General features: G+C 34.8%; 1 protein-coding gene across 1 annotated transcript; it reads right to left on the bottom strand.

Annotated features, from left to right (window-relative positions):
• Positions 1-8,975: 8,975 nt before the first annotated feature.
• Positions 8,976-11,757, bottom strand: LOC120125856 (probable leucine-rich repeat receptor-like protein kinase At2g33170). The gene is made up of 5 exons (XM_039144187.1): positions 11,116-11,757; positions 10,616-10,687; positions 9,893-10,039; positions 9,506-9,724; positions 8,976-9,316 (listed from the first exon to the last, which is right to left on the bottom strand). The coding sequence occupies exons 1-5, from the start codon at positions 11,735-11,737 to the stop codon at positions 8,976-8,978; spliced, it is 1,401 nt and encodes a 466-aa protein (XP_039000118.1). The 5' UTR covers positions 11,738-11,757.
• Positions 11,758-17,303: the final 5,546 nt, after the last annotated feature.

Genomic DNA, 17,303 nt, shown 5'->3' with positions numbered 1-17,303 from the left:
ATTTGTATTTTAGTTTATAACTTTATTATTATTTTGAGTTATTCTGATTTATACTGTATAACTACATAGCTCCGATTTTGTATAAACATTTTACAATTATTACTTATTTCATTATTTTGGTATGAAATTCCAAGTATATATATATATGTGAATATTAATGAAATTTTAAAATGTTTTTATTTTGATAGTTGCTTCGATATCTTAATGTGACATATTATACCCATTGTATATAGTGGGTTGAGTTTAGAGTACTGTTATATTTAGGGGTACCAAAGTGCAGGTTCAACCGGTCCAAGGACTAGTTGATATGTTACAGTATGGTGTCAACGAATACATGCTTCTTAGTTTAAAAGTGTACTCTTTTAAGATTGTAATTTTCATAGTTTCATTTTCCTTGATTTTAATTGTAGATTCAAAGTATAGGATCAACCGGTCCAATGACTAGTTGATATGTTACAGTAAGGTGTCAACGAATACAAGTTTCTTAGTTTAAAAGTGTACTCTTTTAAGATTGAAATTTTGATAGTGTTTCATTTTCCTTGATTTTAATTGTATATTTGATATGCTCGTTGATTCATAGCGTAGTCTCGAGAATAAAGATGAGTATCATGTCTCTCATGTTGATGATGTCAACAATGAGTTTGTGTCTAACAACAAGGATCTTGGAGTCCCAGGGGATGTGGGGGTCAAGGAGGTGACATTTGTTTTACAGATTTGACCTTTACGTTTAGGTAGATAGTGAGAGCCATTCCGAGAACTCGGACTGTCTCTCCTGTTACTTTTTCTCCTTCTATAGTTTCATTGCAAGAGTCCCTTCTTGAGAGACTCAGGAGGTATAAGACGATCGAATTTTTTAGTTCAGGTGATGATGGCCTAATAACAGTTGACTAATTGTTGAGAGAGACCCTGAACATTCTAAGACAACTACATCTTATTCTTGAGAGTAATTTAGAGTGCATCACTGCTATGCTCAAGGATGACATAATTAATTGGTTGGAGATGATTGAGATGACTTTAAAATAAGAAACACATCATTGTATGCAACCAACACTAACTAACCAACTGCTTTCAACAACCTTACATTAACATCCTAGAGTCAGCGACTCTAATATTCTCCCTACTTTTATCCCTTCTTTTTGTAAGATTGAACAAGAACCTTAACAACCTACAACCTATAACCTACAACAGAAACCCTAACAAACCAACAATTTAGTGACACCAAAATTTATGGTATTATGTTCTCATGCTTCAACAAAAATATGAAATACATCTAGAGATGAAATAGACCAACAAAACTTTTGGATGCAGTAAGGAATCTAGAGATCAAATACATCTAGATTTAAATTTTAAGAAGAAGCAAACAACAATACACCAATAGAACGTCTCTACATCACACTGCAATAGAAGGTTCCAACATTAAAGAACACCTCACATAGACCAAGCACCAAAAGGAATGGAGAGGAGTAGCTTGAGGGGGAGTCATCCACCAACCCTGTTCGTCCAAAACATACCGCCTAAATTTCATTGGAGTGACCTAAGGCAGCTTTTTGAAAGACATGAAGATATGATTGACTCATAAATAGCTAAGAAGAATGATATGGTCGAGAAATGATTCGATTTTGTTAGGTTCTCTAACAAAGAGGACGCCAATAGGGCAATGTAGAAACTGAACGGATTTAACACTTATGGATTTTGCATAGTAGCTAGGGAGGCTAAATATACAGAAAGGTTGTGGTCTCAATCATGGAAGGAGAATACAACCTTTTATTCTCATGTGACGATGAGGAATGATGAGCACAAAGGTTTTCAAGCCATGAATCACAGTGAAGAAGGTCAAAGGATAAGGGAGTGGTAGCAGGAAACCAAAAAGGAATGGTGTTTGGTAGTGAAGGCTTCGAAGAACAAGCTATGAGGTGATTGAAAATTGTGCAGGGTCACGTTGATGAAGAAGCACTATGAAAGTTGGAAAAAAGTTTGGTAGGTATGATTGCGACAGTGTGCAATTCAAACCAGGTAGAGGAAAGGCTACGAGCAGGAGGGTTTGGCGAGATAAAAACAAAGTATATGGGAGGAAGTGACTTTCTAATAGAAATCGAAGATCCATAGTTATATTGTTTCATGAAAGAACAAAAATGGTCATATCGTAAGGAGGTCTTTTTGGAAGTTCAACTTTGGTCAGAGGTGTATCGTTCGACGGAGAGAATCAACTGGATTCAATTGAATGGAGTCCTGTTTCATTGCTGGAATCACTAGACTTTCAAAAGAGTAACATAAATGTGGGGGGGGGATGCTCTTCAATCTAGAGATGGCAAAAAAGTTACGATCCTTTTAGCAATGAATTGTTGGAAAAAATATAAGAAATTATCGAATTGGAGGTAGGAAGAGACCTCTTTCTAGTTCAAGTTGAAGAATTGAACATAATTTTCAGTGTCCCCAATTCTCAAAATCAAAAGGGAAAAAAGTCTACAAAAGGGGATGATTTGTTGCATCACACGAACAATACCTCATTACCCTTGTCGGACTCCAACTGGAGCAAAGGATCGACGTCCACAGTAGAACCCAAAAGTCCCTTAGACAAAGGTGAAATTAGTCTACGTGGCATTGGGAATCTACTTTGTGGCGGCTCATTGTCAGCTGGAATTGATGAGGAAAGACAAATTGGAGAGATAAAAATCATGGGGCTCAGAAGTAATGATGGGATGCCCATGCGAGTTTCCAAACAGGACGTGACTTGTGAAGAACTTAATGTTGATCAGAACATGGGTCAAATATTGAATTTAGATAATCTTGTTTTAGTTTCTGATCCGTTGAGTAAGCCCACATTGATTAGTAGATATTCCAAGCTCGGACCTACTTGTATGGCTCTAGACGATATACAACATATGGGCTTCAAGAATAAAGAATGTAATCAAAGTTCAGTATGGGAGGAAGGCTGTGACGGTGAAACAATGTTTGGCCAGATTAAGGTGGAGCCTAAAAGGAAAAAAAACTTAGGAGGAAATGGTTGACAACTTGAACAAATGGCCAACTAAAGATAATTCTCATTCTTCTTTAAATGGCGTGGCTCTTCATAGTAGATTTCTTCCACCAAGAACACGACTGGGAAAAAAGCAAAAAAGTACAGGTCACTTGAGGAAATACAAGACAAAGCGTTGTCAAACCTATTGAAAAAAAGAAAGACTAAGGTAAACAAGAAGAAGAAAAAAGTTAATCGAGAGGCAGAAACTTCAGAGTTGGAAGGGATGTCCCTCTCAGACTCATACCTTAAAGCAAGGCAGCTGATTCAGACGAGGGAAGCCAAGAAACCTGTGAAACTCAGTCAAGAGTTGGGGATAGTTTTTAGAGGTTCTAAAGAAGCTCCAGTGCGTGAGTTAGCATCGTTAGAAGCATCCGATGATGAATCGTTGGCTTTCTAGAACAGTAGAGAGGTGAAGAGGCTCGGAATGATAATTTTATCCTGGAATATCTGAGGTATGGGTCCGACATTAAATTTTTAGCTTTACACAATATTATTAAAGTCAATAATGTAGAAGCAATCTTTATTTAAGAAACGAAAAAGTAGAGTTTGAAGAACATGAAATTAGGTATTTGTGGTTTGATGACAATTTTGAGTTTAGATTCTCTGAAGCAAATGGCAGAGCAGGGGATTCCTCATCAAAGAAAAATGTGTAGTGAACAACTGTCATCTTGGAATAAGATAGAGGTGTTAAAATGAACAAATGGCAGCGAGTGCCTTTTGGCTGGAGATTTCATTGTAGTCCGCAGTCGAAGCGAAAGAAAGTGGAAAATTACATGGTATGATCCGGGTAATAGAAGGAGTCGACCAAACAAGTTGTTTGTGGAGGAAAAGTGGATCCAGTAAAATTCTGAAGCTATTTTATGGGGGCTACCAAGATTAGTTTTGGACCTTATTCCGATAGAAGGTTGACTGGAGTCATAGACCATTCAGGTTTATAAATATTCGATTAATCAAAGAGAGATGTTAAGAGATAATTAAGGAGGCGCTCGTGGATGTTGGTTCGATTGGACACGTTTTGGCTGCAAAGCTGCGAAGAGTTAAAGGAGCACTGCAAAAGTGGGAAAAAAGTCCTTTAGGAATGTAGATAATAAAGTGCAGGTGGAGTCAAGGATAAATGAGCTTGAAGTGTAAGGAGATAATGATGTTTGAATGACTTGGAGTGTGAGGAACTAAAAAAAAGGAACCAAAAAGATTTGGGATTTGTTGAAAAATGAAGGAGGATGTAGGGCTCCAAACATCAAGAATGAATTGGTTGGGATGAGAACTCTGCTTTCTTTCGTCATTCAATAAAGCGGCAAGGCAGCATAGATATAAGATATAAAACAACTATAGGCAAAGGCCTGCCTACTGCCTACTACTGCCTACTGCCTACTGCCTACTGCCTACTGCCTACTGCCTACTGCCATGCATTATAATTTTCTGCTCTGTCCACAACTTGTTTTGCAACAAAAAAAAAATTTGCCATGAACTCACTTCTCTATCTTTTTGAAAATTTTTGTCCAGTCAGATTTTTGAGTTTTTATTTAAATTTAATTGTAAATATTTATAATATTATGATATTATTATATTCTAATTTAAATGATTTTTATAACCATATACAATAATATCGAAACGATTTCTTAAAATATAATTATTAGGTGTGATTTAAAAAATCCCGTCTCGATTAATTTGGCGTTTTCTTTTAAAATAAAAAAAATAGTTCGAGGAGTTGCTACTAATATTTGATTCGGATGTGATTGAGCACAAAAAACGGTTGTCATTTTTATAAAAAAAATTAATTTTAATTTTATTTTAACAACATTTTTAGGTCTACGTTCCAAAGAATTAAGTTGGTTATGCATGAGGAATGGTTAGCACCACACAACGCCCTAAATCGGTACCTAGTCGATTAATTAGTTGTCTTTGCAATGAAATTTATAAGTTCAAATTTAATTTAATTTAAGACCCCTTTAAATAATATTCCTTGAATTTTAGGACGAAAAACTGCAATATTTAATTATTTCTTATCGAGAATAAAAGACCTCTCATGCCTTAAAGCAATTAGTTCTTACTCCAATCGAAATAAAGAAATATTACTATCCCATTCGAAATTGCATTATTGAATCAAATTTCAAAATGCATGAACAAAGATAAAATAAATCAATTTAAATTATAAATTATCCATCCTTTTAAAAAGAAGAAGGATGTTCGACTATTAAAGATGTCGAGATTGGACCTTTTATAAGTTCTAACGATCTTTTCTCGATGACTTTAAATAGACAAACATTTTTTTCTCTCATTCCCAAATTTTAGTTGTAATCAATTTTTAGGGTTTTACTTTATATGAAACGCTTTCATCTTAAAATTATCCGAAATGACTTTCTTATACGTTAAGACAGTCACTTCACAACAACCCTAAAATAAAAAGTTATTACTCTTAATCTAATTATTTGAATCGGGGCTAGTTATGCTTGTGAGGGTATCATACATATTATGCAAAAAATGATGTCATGTGTTTCATAAGTTGTCCATTTACATGCATATTAAAATAACTAGTAATATTTTAATTTAGACTGAATAAAATATATGTACACATATCGTAACAATTTGGGTACAGAAATGGAAATAATGAAAATTAAATGGGTTTATCGAGCATGTGACCAAATTTAAAAAACAACAAGCTAAAGGACTTAATCAGTAAGTTAAACAAACGTAAGTCGTAAAGCACAAAAGTCATATATTTCAGGCACCAAAATCAAAATAAACCCATAAGCATGTGGAGACTATAATGAAAGTTCGAGAAATGACATGCCAAAAACATAAACAGTGCGAAATATAAGCAAACATATAGTATGGACTCAAATGGAAATTCACAAAATTACATGTCAAATGTGAAAAGCAGCAAATATTTTAAAATAACCAAGCCTAGGACTAAAGTGTAAAACACGAAAATTTGGAGAAAAAATGAAAAACTTTAAAATCCTCAATTTGAAGACCAAAATATAACAACTTGAAACCATATAGAGTCCTCGCGCGATTAACCCCCAACCAGATAGTGTAAAAACTTTAAAATCCGCCGTTTTGGCGGCGGTATATGAATTCTTTTGGGTAAAAATTTACCCTAGCCCTCATTTGTGATTTCATTTTCCCCCTAAGCAGTCGTTTCTCTCTAACTCTCCTCTCTCTCTTTCATTTTCCTTCTCTATCTGCTAAGGCAACTGTCGTGGCTGCCAACACCTAACAGCCCCGAGGAGGGGCTAAAAAGGCTATCGAGTGACCACCCTTTGAGTTCAAACCCTGAAATGACTAGACCCCGACTAAAACGACCCCTCAATCCCCAAACAAGCTCAACAAAATCGTTACCTCTGATTGCTCAATGTTGTTTTGGCTCCAATGGATGGTGACGCTCCTTTTCGGGCGAGAAATGCAATATTTTTCTCTTTTAGGGTTTTTCCTCTAACATAAAAAGGCTCCTTTTTTTTCTTTGGTTGCTTTTGATTATATTGGTTGTGTCAAAAAGGACCTCTCTTTTTGTTGTGTGTTGTTGTCTCGTTGATGAGAAAGGGATGTGGTTTTTTTTGCTGTGTTGCTGATGAGAAAAATGATGCCCCTCGTGTTTTTTTCTCTTGGCTTCCATATCCCCAACCGACAAGGTTTTTCCTTTCCTTTTTTTATTTTCTTTCTGATATTTGTTCTTTTCTTTGCTAGCATGCGAGGGAGATGAAAAGGGGAGTGTCCTCTGTTGATCTTGACGAGGTGGCTCAATCAAGGGCTGAGGGAGAGCCTCCAAATGATCCTAATGTTCTTTGTTGGAGTTTTGTGATGAGGAGCCCTCTGCCAATCTGCTACTGCTATGGCAGAGGAAGCATAACAGACTCGCACGAGCTCGGGCACATCTGAGCTGGTCGAGCCATCGTGGCAACGTGAATCACGTGGGGACCAGATTTAAACGTGTCCCGATTGAAGATGGCACGAGCGGCGCATGGAGCATTCGATGATGCAAGCATGTATCACACGAGCTAATGGATTAGACGGTTGAGATTCAATGGTGGCGGCGTCTGGTATCCCTTAGGTTAAAACCTTAACTTCAGCTGCATATGGGCCATTGGATGTGTCCTTCATCCAATGGTTGACGATTGGCAGCGCTGAAGGCTTGATGGTAGCTAGAGTTTCTCCAAACTCTAAACATTTGGGTTGCTGTTGGGCCTCCAACCGGTTGGGCTGCTACTTCTTGGGCGTTGCTAGTTAGGTCATTTGCTTTGGATCACTTGTAATTTGGGCCTGCCACAATAGAGGAATAATTATAGTATATGATAAATAACAATATATATATATATATATATATATATATATATATATATATATATTCATACATACCTATATATATATATCAATTAATTAACCTACATATTTGAATAGCCAACACTAAGCAAACATTAATAGATGAAAATGCGTATCTATAAATACATATATATATTTCTTCCTATTTTTTTCATATAAGATATACATATATCATTTAGAGTCAAGAGACTCGACTCAAACTTGAAAAATCAATCTACTAAAAATTTTAAATTATTCGAGATGTATTTTACAAAATCGATTTAAACTTGAAACTTTCTCGAGTCGAGTTTCTGAAGTTACAACTCGAACTCAACTGGAGTCGAGTTTTTTTTCAATCAAATTGAGTCGAAAAAAATTGATTTTTCAAATCAAATCGAATTTTGCTCACCCCTGATAATATACCCAAACGGCTCTAAGCGGCTACCTCCAATAATAAGCGGCAATCCCAAGTATTTGCATGGTTCCGCAACTTCAGATGTCCCCAAAATATTACAACAGGCATGTCGTGATGAAGCCTTAGAAGAGTGATGGCTGAAGTAAACATTTAACTTACTGTAATTAATTTTCTGCTCCGAAGCCCGCTCATATGTATACAACACCTCTCATAACGGCTCCATCTTCGGAATAGAATTGCAGACAAATAGCAGACTATCATCAGGAAACAAATGATGTGTGACCTGCGGACTCCGTTAGCTGGCTCGGAGGCCAAGTATTCATCATAAATACCCCGTATCAGATTCTGTTTGCGACGGCCTGAGGCACGGGCATGGTAGAAGGCCTAGCTTAATGGTATAGGGCTGGACCCTTTGACAAGAGGGCACGGGTTCAGTTAGTTGAATAAAATTAACCAAAAGAAATATTGATGTTGAATTTTTTAAAAAGTAAATTTACGGTGAATATATGGTAGTATTTGTTTCAATTCAAGACTCTTAACCCTTTGACAGTAAATGCTTGCATACGTGGTACTTAAATTTGGAACCTCCAGGAATAACAACAAATCCCTTAACTACTGACATGTCAGCATTATTGTTAATTTCAGTGGGTGACCAAAATAAAAATAAAACATAAATTTATACATGATTTTTGGGGGGAAAAATAAAAATTGAGTGATCAAAACATAAGCAAAATAATAGTTAAATAACTAAATAGGTAATTTACCCTAATCATTTACAGAACATCAAACCACAAATACAACCTCCCATGAAAAAAGTTGCATATGAAATGGAATTTGATCTCGTTCCTGAGATTGAATTTTAAAGTTAAAACAAATATCATGTATTAGATCAAATAATGATTCAAATTCAATTCAGAAATCTTTAGAAAATTCAATTCCAGCAGAAACACACAAGGGGTCATCAAAGCCATGAGAGTGGTCCTTAGGAAAATATTATATATACAAACAGCACGTCATACAATAAACCGCCTACGCAGCATAGATATAAAACATCGATATATAAAGACCTGCCATGGAATGACGTTTTCTGCGCTGTCCACAACTTGCTTTGCAACAAAAAATTTGCCAAGAGTTCACTTCTCTATCTTTTTGCAAACCTTTGTCGAACTCTCTCGTAAATCCTAATGAACGACCATGGTTTTCCCGTTGTGAATACAATGTATGCCATGCTCAATCCTAGCATCAACCCACATCCATACCCCAATAATAAAGAAAACTTCCATTGCAATTCGTCGTCATCATCAGCATCTGAACAAATTTTGCTGGAATTTCCGCATCAGTATCACAGCTTTTTGATAATGGCAACCCGCACAAACCCGGGTTTCCTATGTAGGAGTCATTAGTGAAAGTATCAAATTGTTTGCCTTTAGGAATGAGTCCCTTAAGAGAATTCTGGGAAAGGTTTAACACCTCTAAGAATCCAAGAGCTTTTAACTCAGTCGGAATTCTTCCTCGGAGCTTGTTTGATGAGAGATCTAATGATTCAAGCTCCGACAAATCACCTAATGATGTTGGGGTAGGACCTGTTAAACAGTTATGAGATAGATTTAGGACAATAAGTGAGTGGAGCTCACCAAGTGTTTCAGGAATTTCTCCGAAGAATTGATTGTTGGAAAAGTCAATAGCTGTCCGTATGGTTCATAGCTTCTCGAACTTTGTTTCCAATCCTTTTGTTGTAAAAGATAAGTCGAAGGCATAATACACCGTTGTACCCGTCGATGTATCTATCATGTACTTTGGTTCAACTTTCTTTTCATTCCCTTCTCTAATGTCATGCAAATTTTCGAAAAATTTGGTTGGTAAATAACCACTGAAGTTATTGTAAGAAACATCAATGATAGGCAAACGAGCGAAGGTAACATCATAACTATCCACTTGACCATAGAACTTGTTCGATCTCACGATAAGCACTTGTAACTTATCCAAATTTCCTAACCAATTTGGGAAGGTGTCATTCAATTAGTTGTTTCCAACATCAAGAAGTTCCAAATAATCTTTGCAATTACTCAAAGATCGTGGTAGTGACCCTTCTACTTGGTTGTTGTTGATTCGAAAACTTTGTAACGCGCAGTTGTTAGCAAAATTTTCTGGTAATTTACCATGAAAATTATTATTCTCCAAGTCGATGTGTGAAAGAGATGAACTCATGTTTCCAATGCACTCTGGAATTTCTCCAACCAAACTATTCTTCATCAAACAGAGAACCTTAAGGGAACTCAAATTGCAGATTGAGGAAGGAATTTGCCCTTACAGAAAATTTGGAAAAGAGTTAGAATTAGGAGTTCAAAAATTAATTGAAACAAAAAATGTAAATAAAATATTAGTAATTGGAATTATTGATTTTTTTCTTCTACCAATATTTCCTACGTTTCTCTAACATCAAAGTAGTTAAAGTGTCGCAAGTGTAATCAATCTCTCTTTCTTTTCTAAGCCAAAAGTATTATATAATTACGACTAACTCGAATATCATATATATATATATATATATTTGCTCAGCAGTGTAAGATTTTTATTAAAGAAAAAATCGAACAAGACCACCTTATGCCTCGTTAAAAAAATCCCTCCAAATAGAAGGGAAAAAGATCACATAATGATGATCATGGTTACAAAAGAAACACCTACAAAGAAAAATACTAACAACCCCCTTGAATACAAATGCAGAACTGAGAGAAATGCACACAAACGCATAATCCAAAAACAAAAACAACAACAAAATCATGAAACAAAAACAACTCGAATATCATATGAAAATGCATTAATAATATATAACAAAGTTTTAACACAATTAAAACAGAAAAAAGAACATAAACAAGATATTATACCTGTAAAGCTGTTAAAAGAAAGATCCATATAACTGAGAGAAGTCAGGTTTCCAAAAACATTTGGAATTACACCTACAAAATATAATTAAACCTATCAGAATAATATTTTTCCTAAAGATCCTAAAGTCATACTTCAATATTTAAAACAACTGTTTATAGAAATTAGACGAGAATAAAATGAAATGAAGATGAGGAATCGTTTGCCTTGGAGGTGGTTCAAAGCAAGATCCAATGTGTCGAGCAAAGTCAAATTTTCCATTTCTATAGGTATGCTTCCCTCCAAATAGTTTCTATTCAATAATAAAAATGTCTAACTCTTTGCACTTGAATAAACTATTTGGAATTCTACCAGAAATACGATTCCCTCGTAAGTTAAGTTCTTGTAATTCAGGAAGGTCGTAAAATATCTCCGATGGTAGATGGCCTGCAATGAAATTGTTAGTTCTACGACGGTTATTTTACTAATGAAAATATATTTAAGATCGAGAAAGGTGAGGAACCTGAAAGAGAATTATTATACAGATATAACCATTTCAAATTTGAAAGATTTCCCATCGTTATAGGAATCTGTCCTTTGAAATTGTTGTTGTACAAGCTCAACGTTTCTAGTTTTGACAAATTCCCTAGAGCGAATGGGATAACGCCGGTGAAGTTGTTACCGTACAACAACAGGCCTTGAAGTTGAGCAAAGTAACCAAACCATGATGGGATTTCTCCATCGAAGTTGTTGTTACAAAAGTTCAAATACTTCAGCCGATGCAAATTAGTTAACTCGATGAGTAAAGAGCCATGGAAACTATTGTCACTTACGTCGAGTGAGGCCAGGGAAGATAAATTTCCCAAGTGAGATGGGATGGTGCCTGTGAGATCCATACTTGACAAATCCAGAGCAATGACTCTATGGTGTTTGGACCCACAGGTGACACCAATCCAATTACAAACAGAGATAGAAGTGGACCAATTGGTTGCTAAGATATTGTGGGGATCATGAGTTATATGAGATTTTAAGGCTAAAAGGGCGGATTCATCAGTGGTGATGTTGGGTAAATTTGCAGAGAAAGTAGTCCCAAAGGTTGCAAATAGCAGCAGAAACATAAGAGGGAGGAAGGGAGTTTTTGCCATAAGGTTGGGTGTGAATAATAAGGAAACAGACGAGCTTGATACTTTCATACTGTTAATTCATTTCTTTAAATACTTGGTCTCAAGGTCCACAGTAGTTTTTTTTTATAATGAGTTTAATTGGAAGGTGTTTGATTGAATTTATAGATTGAAAGGCGATGAATTGATGAATGGTGTATAAAATAGTCATTAGCCTTCTCCAAAAAAGTAATTTGAAACATTGGAAAGAAATGGCCACCTTTCCAAAGAACAAATTAATTTGAAAATTGGAAAAGAATGGCCCATTTCCTTAAAAGTAATTTGAAACATTGGGTTAAGGACATACGCACGAATTTATATCAGGGGTGCGAACTTAAAAAATTATATTAAAATTTAAGAAGGTGCGAAATTAAATAATCAATATAAAATACAAAAAAACCTAAAATATAAGAGATTTTAAAATTTTTAGGATTGCAATCGCACCCCTCGATCCATCCCTAATTATGAAATTCCTTTTCTTTCCCTACGAGAGGAAAGAACCACTCAGGTTCCAAAGGATGTATCGAAAGCATACGACAAAAGCTTCCGCCGAAAGTAAATGAAGTGAAGGTCTGAAAGTGAAAGCTAGAAACCCTGGTAGTTTTTCTGGTTTGATAAAACCAGGGATCGAAGATGAGCTCTTTCACCCATAGTACGCTCAAGCCCCTAAAACCGTTCAAGAGTGGGCTTGTAAGCTAATCCCAACTAATCAATTATCCCAGGTAGGGTTTGCATCTTATTTTCCCTCTGAAATCCATTATTAAATTAACGAAAGGAAGTGAACGCTCAAGCAAGGAAATAACCACTCAGAGCAGCATCTGATTTTCCCCTTTCCATTTTTTTTTGTATTTTTTATTAAATTGTTTTTTATTCTTCCATTCTTTTACTAAAAGAAGGTTATGGGATAACATTAAATTGTTTTGATTAGTCAGTTAATCAAAGAAAATATTGGATAATTTTATATTTTGTATTTATATTTGTATATGTAGATATAATAGTAATTGTATTTAATAATATTAAATCATATTGGTTTATTAAAGAGATACATTTTAATTTACATTGATGTTACGTTAATATGAAGAGACATAATGTTAATATTAAGAGATGTGATGTTAACATGAACAGGTTAACACTAACGGGTCAAATGAGAGAAACCAAGTTCTTCCTAATCGATTTATTTCAACAAAAGTTTTATACAAAATCAATTCGATGGATCAAGGTATGTTTTTCTTGATTACTTATTCTAATTGTGGAAATCATAATACTCTACTATCCTTAAATCAAAATGCATAACTGTTTTGTATCAATTAAGTAATTCTAATATGTGGTGTCATAGCCATGTTAAGAACCTAGGGATTTGTGTCAAAATTCCTATGATACCCCAAGTTTTATTCCTTTCACGTGAGGGGTGGTACAAAAGTGGCAGTGGTCCCCTCCTAAGTGGCATACTGCTAAGGGCACATGCAGACAAGGACAACTGACTTTTTATAAAATTATCTTCTTTTGTCTTTTTCTACCTAGAAATGTCGTCCAAGTTACTGTGGCATTCGCATTTTGCTCAACATCCTCAATTTGTCACGACAATTCTCCTCAAGCATCCTTGCTCCCAAATCCTGCACATCATCAAACAAAGCACTTTTCCCATAACGCAACACCATTTTCAAAATAAAATACCACGACAAAATATATGTCCACCACATGCAACTATATGCTCCTAAATGAATCTATATGAACATATATGACCTCTTAGACAATCAATAACTTAAGTGAAAAGATCCTAAATATAGCCTTCTTACGAAGTTGTCAGAATGAAAGTGAATAAAAATTTCTCTGTGCAGTTCATTTTGAACTCTTTACCTTCGGAGTATTCTACATTTTAAATGGATTATAATATCATTAAAGATAAGTTAAAAGTGCATGAACTGCAAAATATGTTCATTCAAGAAGAAACTAGGCTAAGGGATTCATTCAATTCAAAATACAGCCACAAAATACACACAGATCCTTAAACTTATATATACAGATATATGTAAGACTCTTGATGTTCCATCTTTTGAATGTGAAAAATATTTTGTCACCTTTATTCCTTTTATTAAAGCTAACAGTAATTTAAAACATGGAAAAAGAATGATCACCTTTTCCAATAAGTAATTTGATACTTTGTCGTGTTCACATTGAATGTCTTGATCATGATTCACGATTAAACCAAAGATCAAATGTTTTTTCATCTCTTAATTGATTTCTATCGAATATAATATTTGCCTTACCTTCGTCCTCCTTTCTTCTTTATTTCTTTCTTTTTATTCCTCTTTTCTCCCTCTCTTCTTTTCCTTATTAAAGTAAAGAAACAAGTTAAGTGGATATTTCATGGACATGGAAGTCCAAGTCAAGAGTCTTTGCAAGTCAGCTTGAAGCTAATGCGCAGACCAATTAATTTGAATACATTATTATTGAAAGTTTCATATGTTTGCTTTTAGAAGGTAATTGGAAAATGGCTTGTGGCTGAAGTTTGGAAGAAGAAAATTTCAAGAGATAATTTTATAAAGTTTGAGTTTTGTTAGATTATGGGTAGGTCGACTTCCCTAGGGATAGACACAGAATCTTATGTTAGAGGGACAAATTTCTAAAATTTTAGTAGGGATGAATTTATAAACTTTTAGGGTGGGTTGGCGAAAACAGATTATCAATTAAAAATAAAACTATCTAAAATATATAGTAATTAGAAAGTTTTAGAGAAAACCACTAACCGGTCCATCCTCCTTCAGTCCATAAGCTGACAAACTCGATTAACTGCAAACGCAATATTTGTCCTTGTAATGATAACATATTGCAGGGCACCCATAATGTTTCGATATTTAGTGGGATTAAGAATAGGTGTACCGTTATGAAGGGACAATTTACAATTCGACACCATAGGAATAGGCAAGCTCTTTGCTTTATCTAGACCACACCAAGAAAGAATATCTTCAATGTATTTTCTTTGATTTAAGAACAGACTATCCTGGTCATAGGTAACATGCACACCCAAATAATAATTCAGCTTGCCAAGATCTTTTAAAGAAAACACCTTATCAAGATCAGACACAATTCGTTGAACAACAGAATGATCACTTCATGTGATAATGATGTCATCAACATAAACTAGAAGGTAAACCAAACTATTACCATTCTTCCTGAAAAACAACGAAGCATCTAAATTTGAGAACACAAACCCTTCAGTCAACAAATAACCCCAAAGTTTTTCAAACCACGCCCTCGGGACTTGCTTCAAACCATAAGTCATCTACCTCAACTTGCAAACAACCACCCTTTCGTTACCAACCTCATACCCAGGAGGTTGATTCATATACACTTTCTTAGAAAGGTCATAATTGAGAAATGCATTATTAATGTCAACCTGACGCAGATCCCATTTCTTCGATACTGCAATAGAAAAAATAGTTCTCACTATTGTTGGCTTGACCACTAGGCTAAATGTCTCGAATTAAGGCCATAAGAAGGAGATCCATAAAGTGTTTGCTCCCGATGCTTTGGTTCTTGAGAACGCATTAAAAACACCAAGTTCTGATGAGTTTCCACTAGACGGATACATGGTTTATTTAGCTATTATTTTGTTTTTAATTTGCTCCTTACTTATTAGTGTAGGTGGTTGATTTGTTCGTTTTAGTTTATTTTTTATGCAGGACATTATATTCTGAAAATTACATTAAAAAATGAGTTTGTAGTTTTTTTATTTTATTTTGGAGTCAATACTGAATTAGTGGGCATAACTCTGAGCATGACGCGTCTGATGCGACATCCGGTCAGAAAGCTTCTAAAAGATTCAATCAATGCTTCTAGAAGGAAGACCATATCAGCTACATTTTTTGAATTCAAATTAAGAATTATCTCTTATTTTTAAGATTTAATTTGAATATTTTCTAAGAATTAACTTTTCATCATTTTTATGGTTCAAGAAAGTTATAATTACCTCTTAGGATAAGCTTGAAAACACATTTAGATTTACTTTTCTTATTTGCTTTGAGGTTTTATAAAAAAATTCTTTTTCTTTCTTTATTTTCCAAGCTTTTTGTTTTTGTTTTTTAAAATGCAAAGTATGATTCTTATACTTAGTTAATTTTTTTTAATAAGTCAAGGGCTGAAGCAATGACTCAATTTTGATTGTGAGAATTGACAAATACCTAATACTTCGAGGTATATTCTCAATTTTTTGGAAAATAGGATTGACAATCGGTATCTCATGTGCACACTTAGTGGCGGTCTGCTAAGGGAAATTGGGATCGAGCTTGATTCTCATTGAGACAACATAGTCTGAGTCGAGTTTTCCAAAACTTCAAATTGAGATGGCGTTAACAGAAATAGTCATAGTTAGTCCTCATAAGAACTAGAATTCAAAGATAACTTTTAGATTGTTGGTTTATAAGAGAGAGAAACAAGTTACAGGGTTGGGCCCTGTAAACTGTAATCAACACTAATCCAAAGTGAAAATCTTATTCGATGATCGATTTGAATTGAGGCAAAGAAAAACTTGAGGTTATTTTTATTATAATGAAATTTTTATCTTATATTATTTTCTTAATTTCATTCTTATTTTATTTTATAATTTTTCAAAACAAAATCCTCCATTTTATTTTTATTTTTTCCCAAAACCAAATCAAAAAGCATTCTAGATCAAAAACTCCAAATATCTCTACTACTCTCTTTTCCTTACTTATTCTAAGAATAAGAAATTTTATTTGACAGTAAAACGACCATCATCAATCGTTGTTCAAATGACATAACAGAAACAAAAGCCACAAAAGGATTACCCGAGGAGAAACCAGGTCTAAAACCATACCCATTTGATCTTCCACCATTAGTTGGGCCCATACCTAGAGAAAAAGCCTAAACAACCGTGGACTAAAAAGAGTCGTGTTTGTGTTTCCCCACTTCACTATAGGAACTCTTACCACCATCACCAGAGTTCCCCACAAAACTATGATCAAATCGATAGTAACATCTCTAAACTGACCAAACTTGCCACAAAGCTAGAACTGATGGCGGTTATTATAATGACCACATCCTCTTCCACGACCGTTATCGTTCTCACGAGAACCCCGAGAAGGATCCACCAAGAAATGGGACGAATAACCTTGACTCTCGGAGGAGGAAAACTTCACATATACCTTTTACTCTGTAATGAGACATTCAGAGAAACAATATTCGCTTGAATCGATAAGCTATAATAACAAATTCCTTATGACGAGCTCGTAATCCAAGAGCATATCAGTCAGACAAGAAAGTGAAATGGGTTATTTCAAAGAAATGGCAATTACCGATTCAAACTCAACAAATAAGCCATCAAGAATAATTCTAAGTTGTTCTTGTTCAATAACAACACTACCTACACCAAGAAGAGTATCACAAAGCAACTTAATCTTTGCCGAGAATTCATTAACAATCAAATCTCATTTCTTCTTAGAATGAAGAGAGTGACAAAGAGTGAAGACTTTTGCACTGGAATGTGTGTCAAACAGACTGGAACCAATACACCAGATCTAACCAGCAGTCG

The sequence above is a fragment of the Hibiscus syriacus genome, unplaced genomic scaffold, assembly GCF_006381635.1.
Source record: "Hibiscus syriacus cultivar Baekdansim isolate YM2019G1 unplaced genomic scaffold, ASM638163v2 tig00110445_pilon, whole genome shotgun sequence".
NCBI lineage: Eukaryota > Viridiplantae > Streptophyta > Magnoliopsida > Malvales > Malvaceae > Hibiscus > Hibiscus syriacus.
Note: the sequence above shows the minus strand (reverse complement) of the source record. Positions and strands in the feature narration are given on the sequence as shown.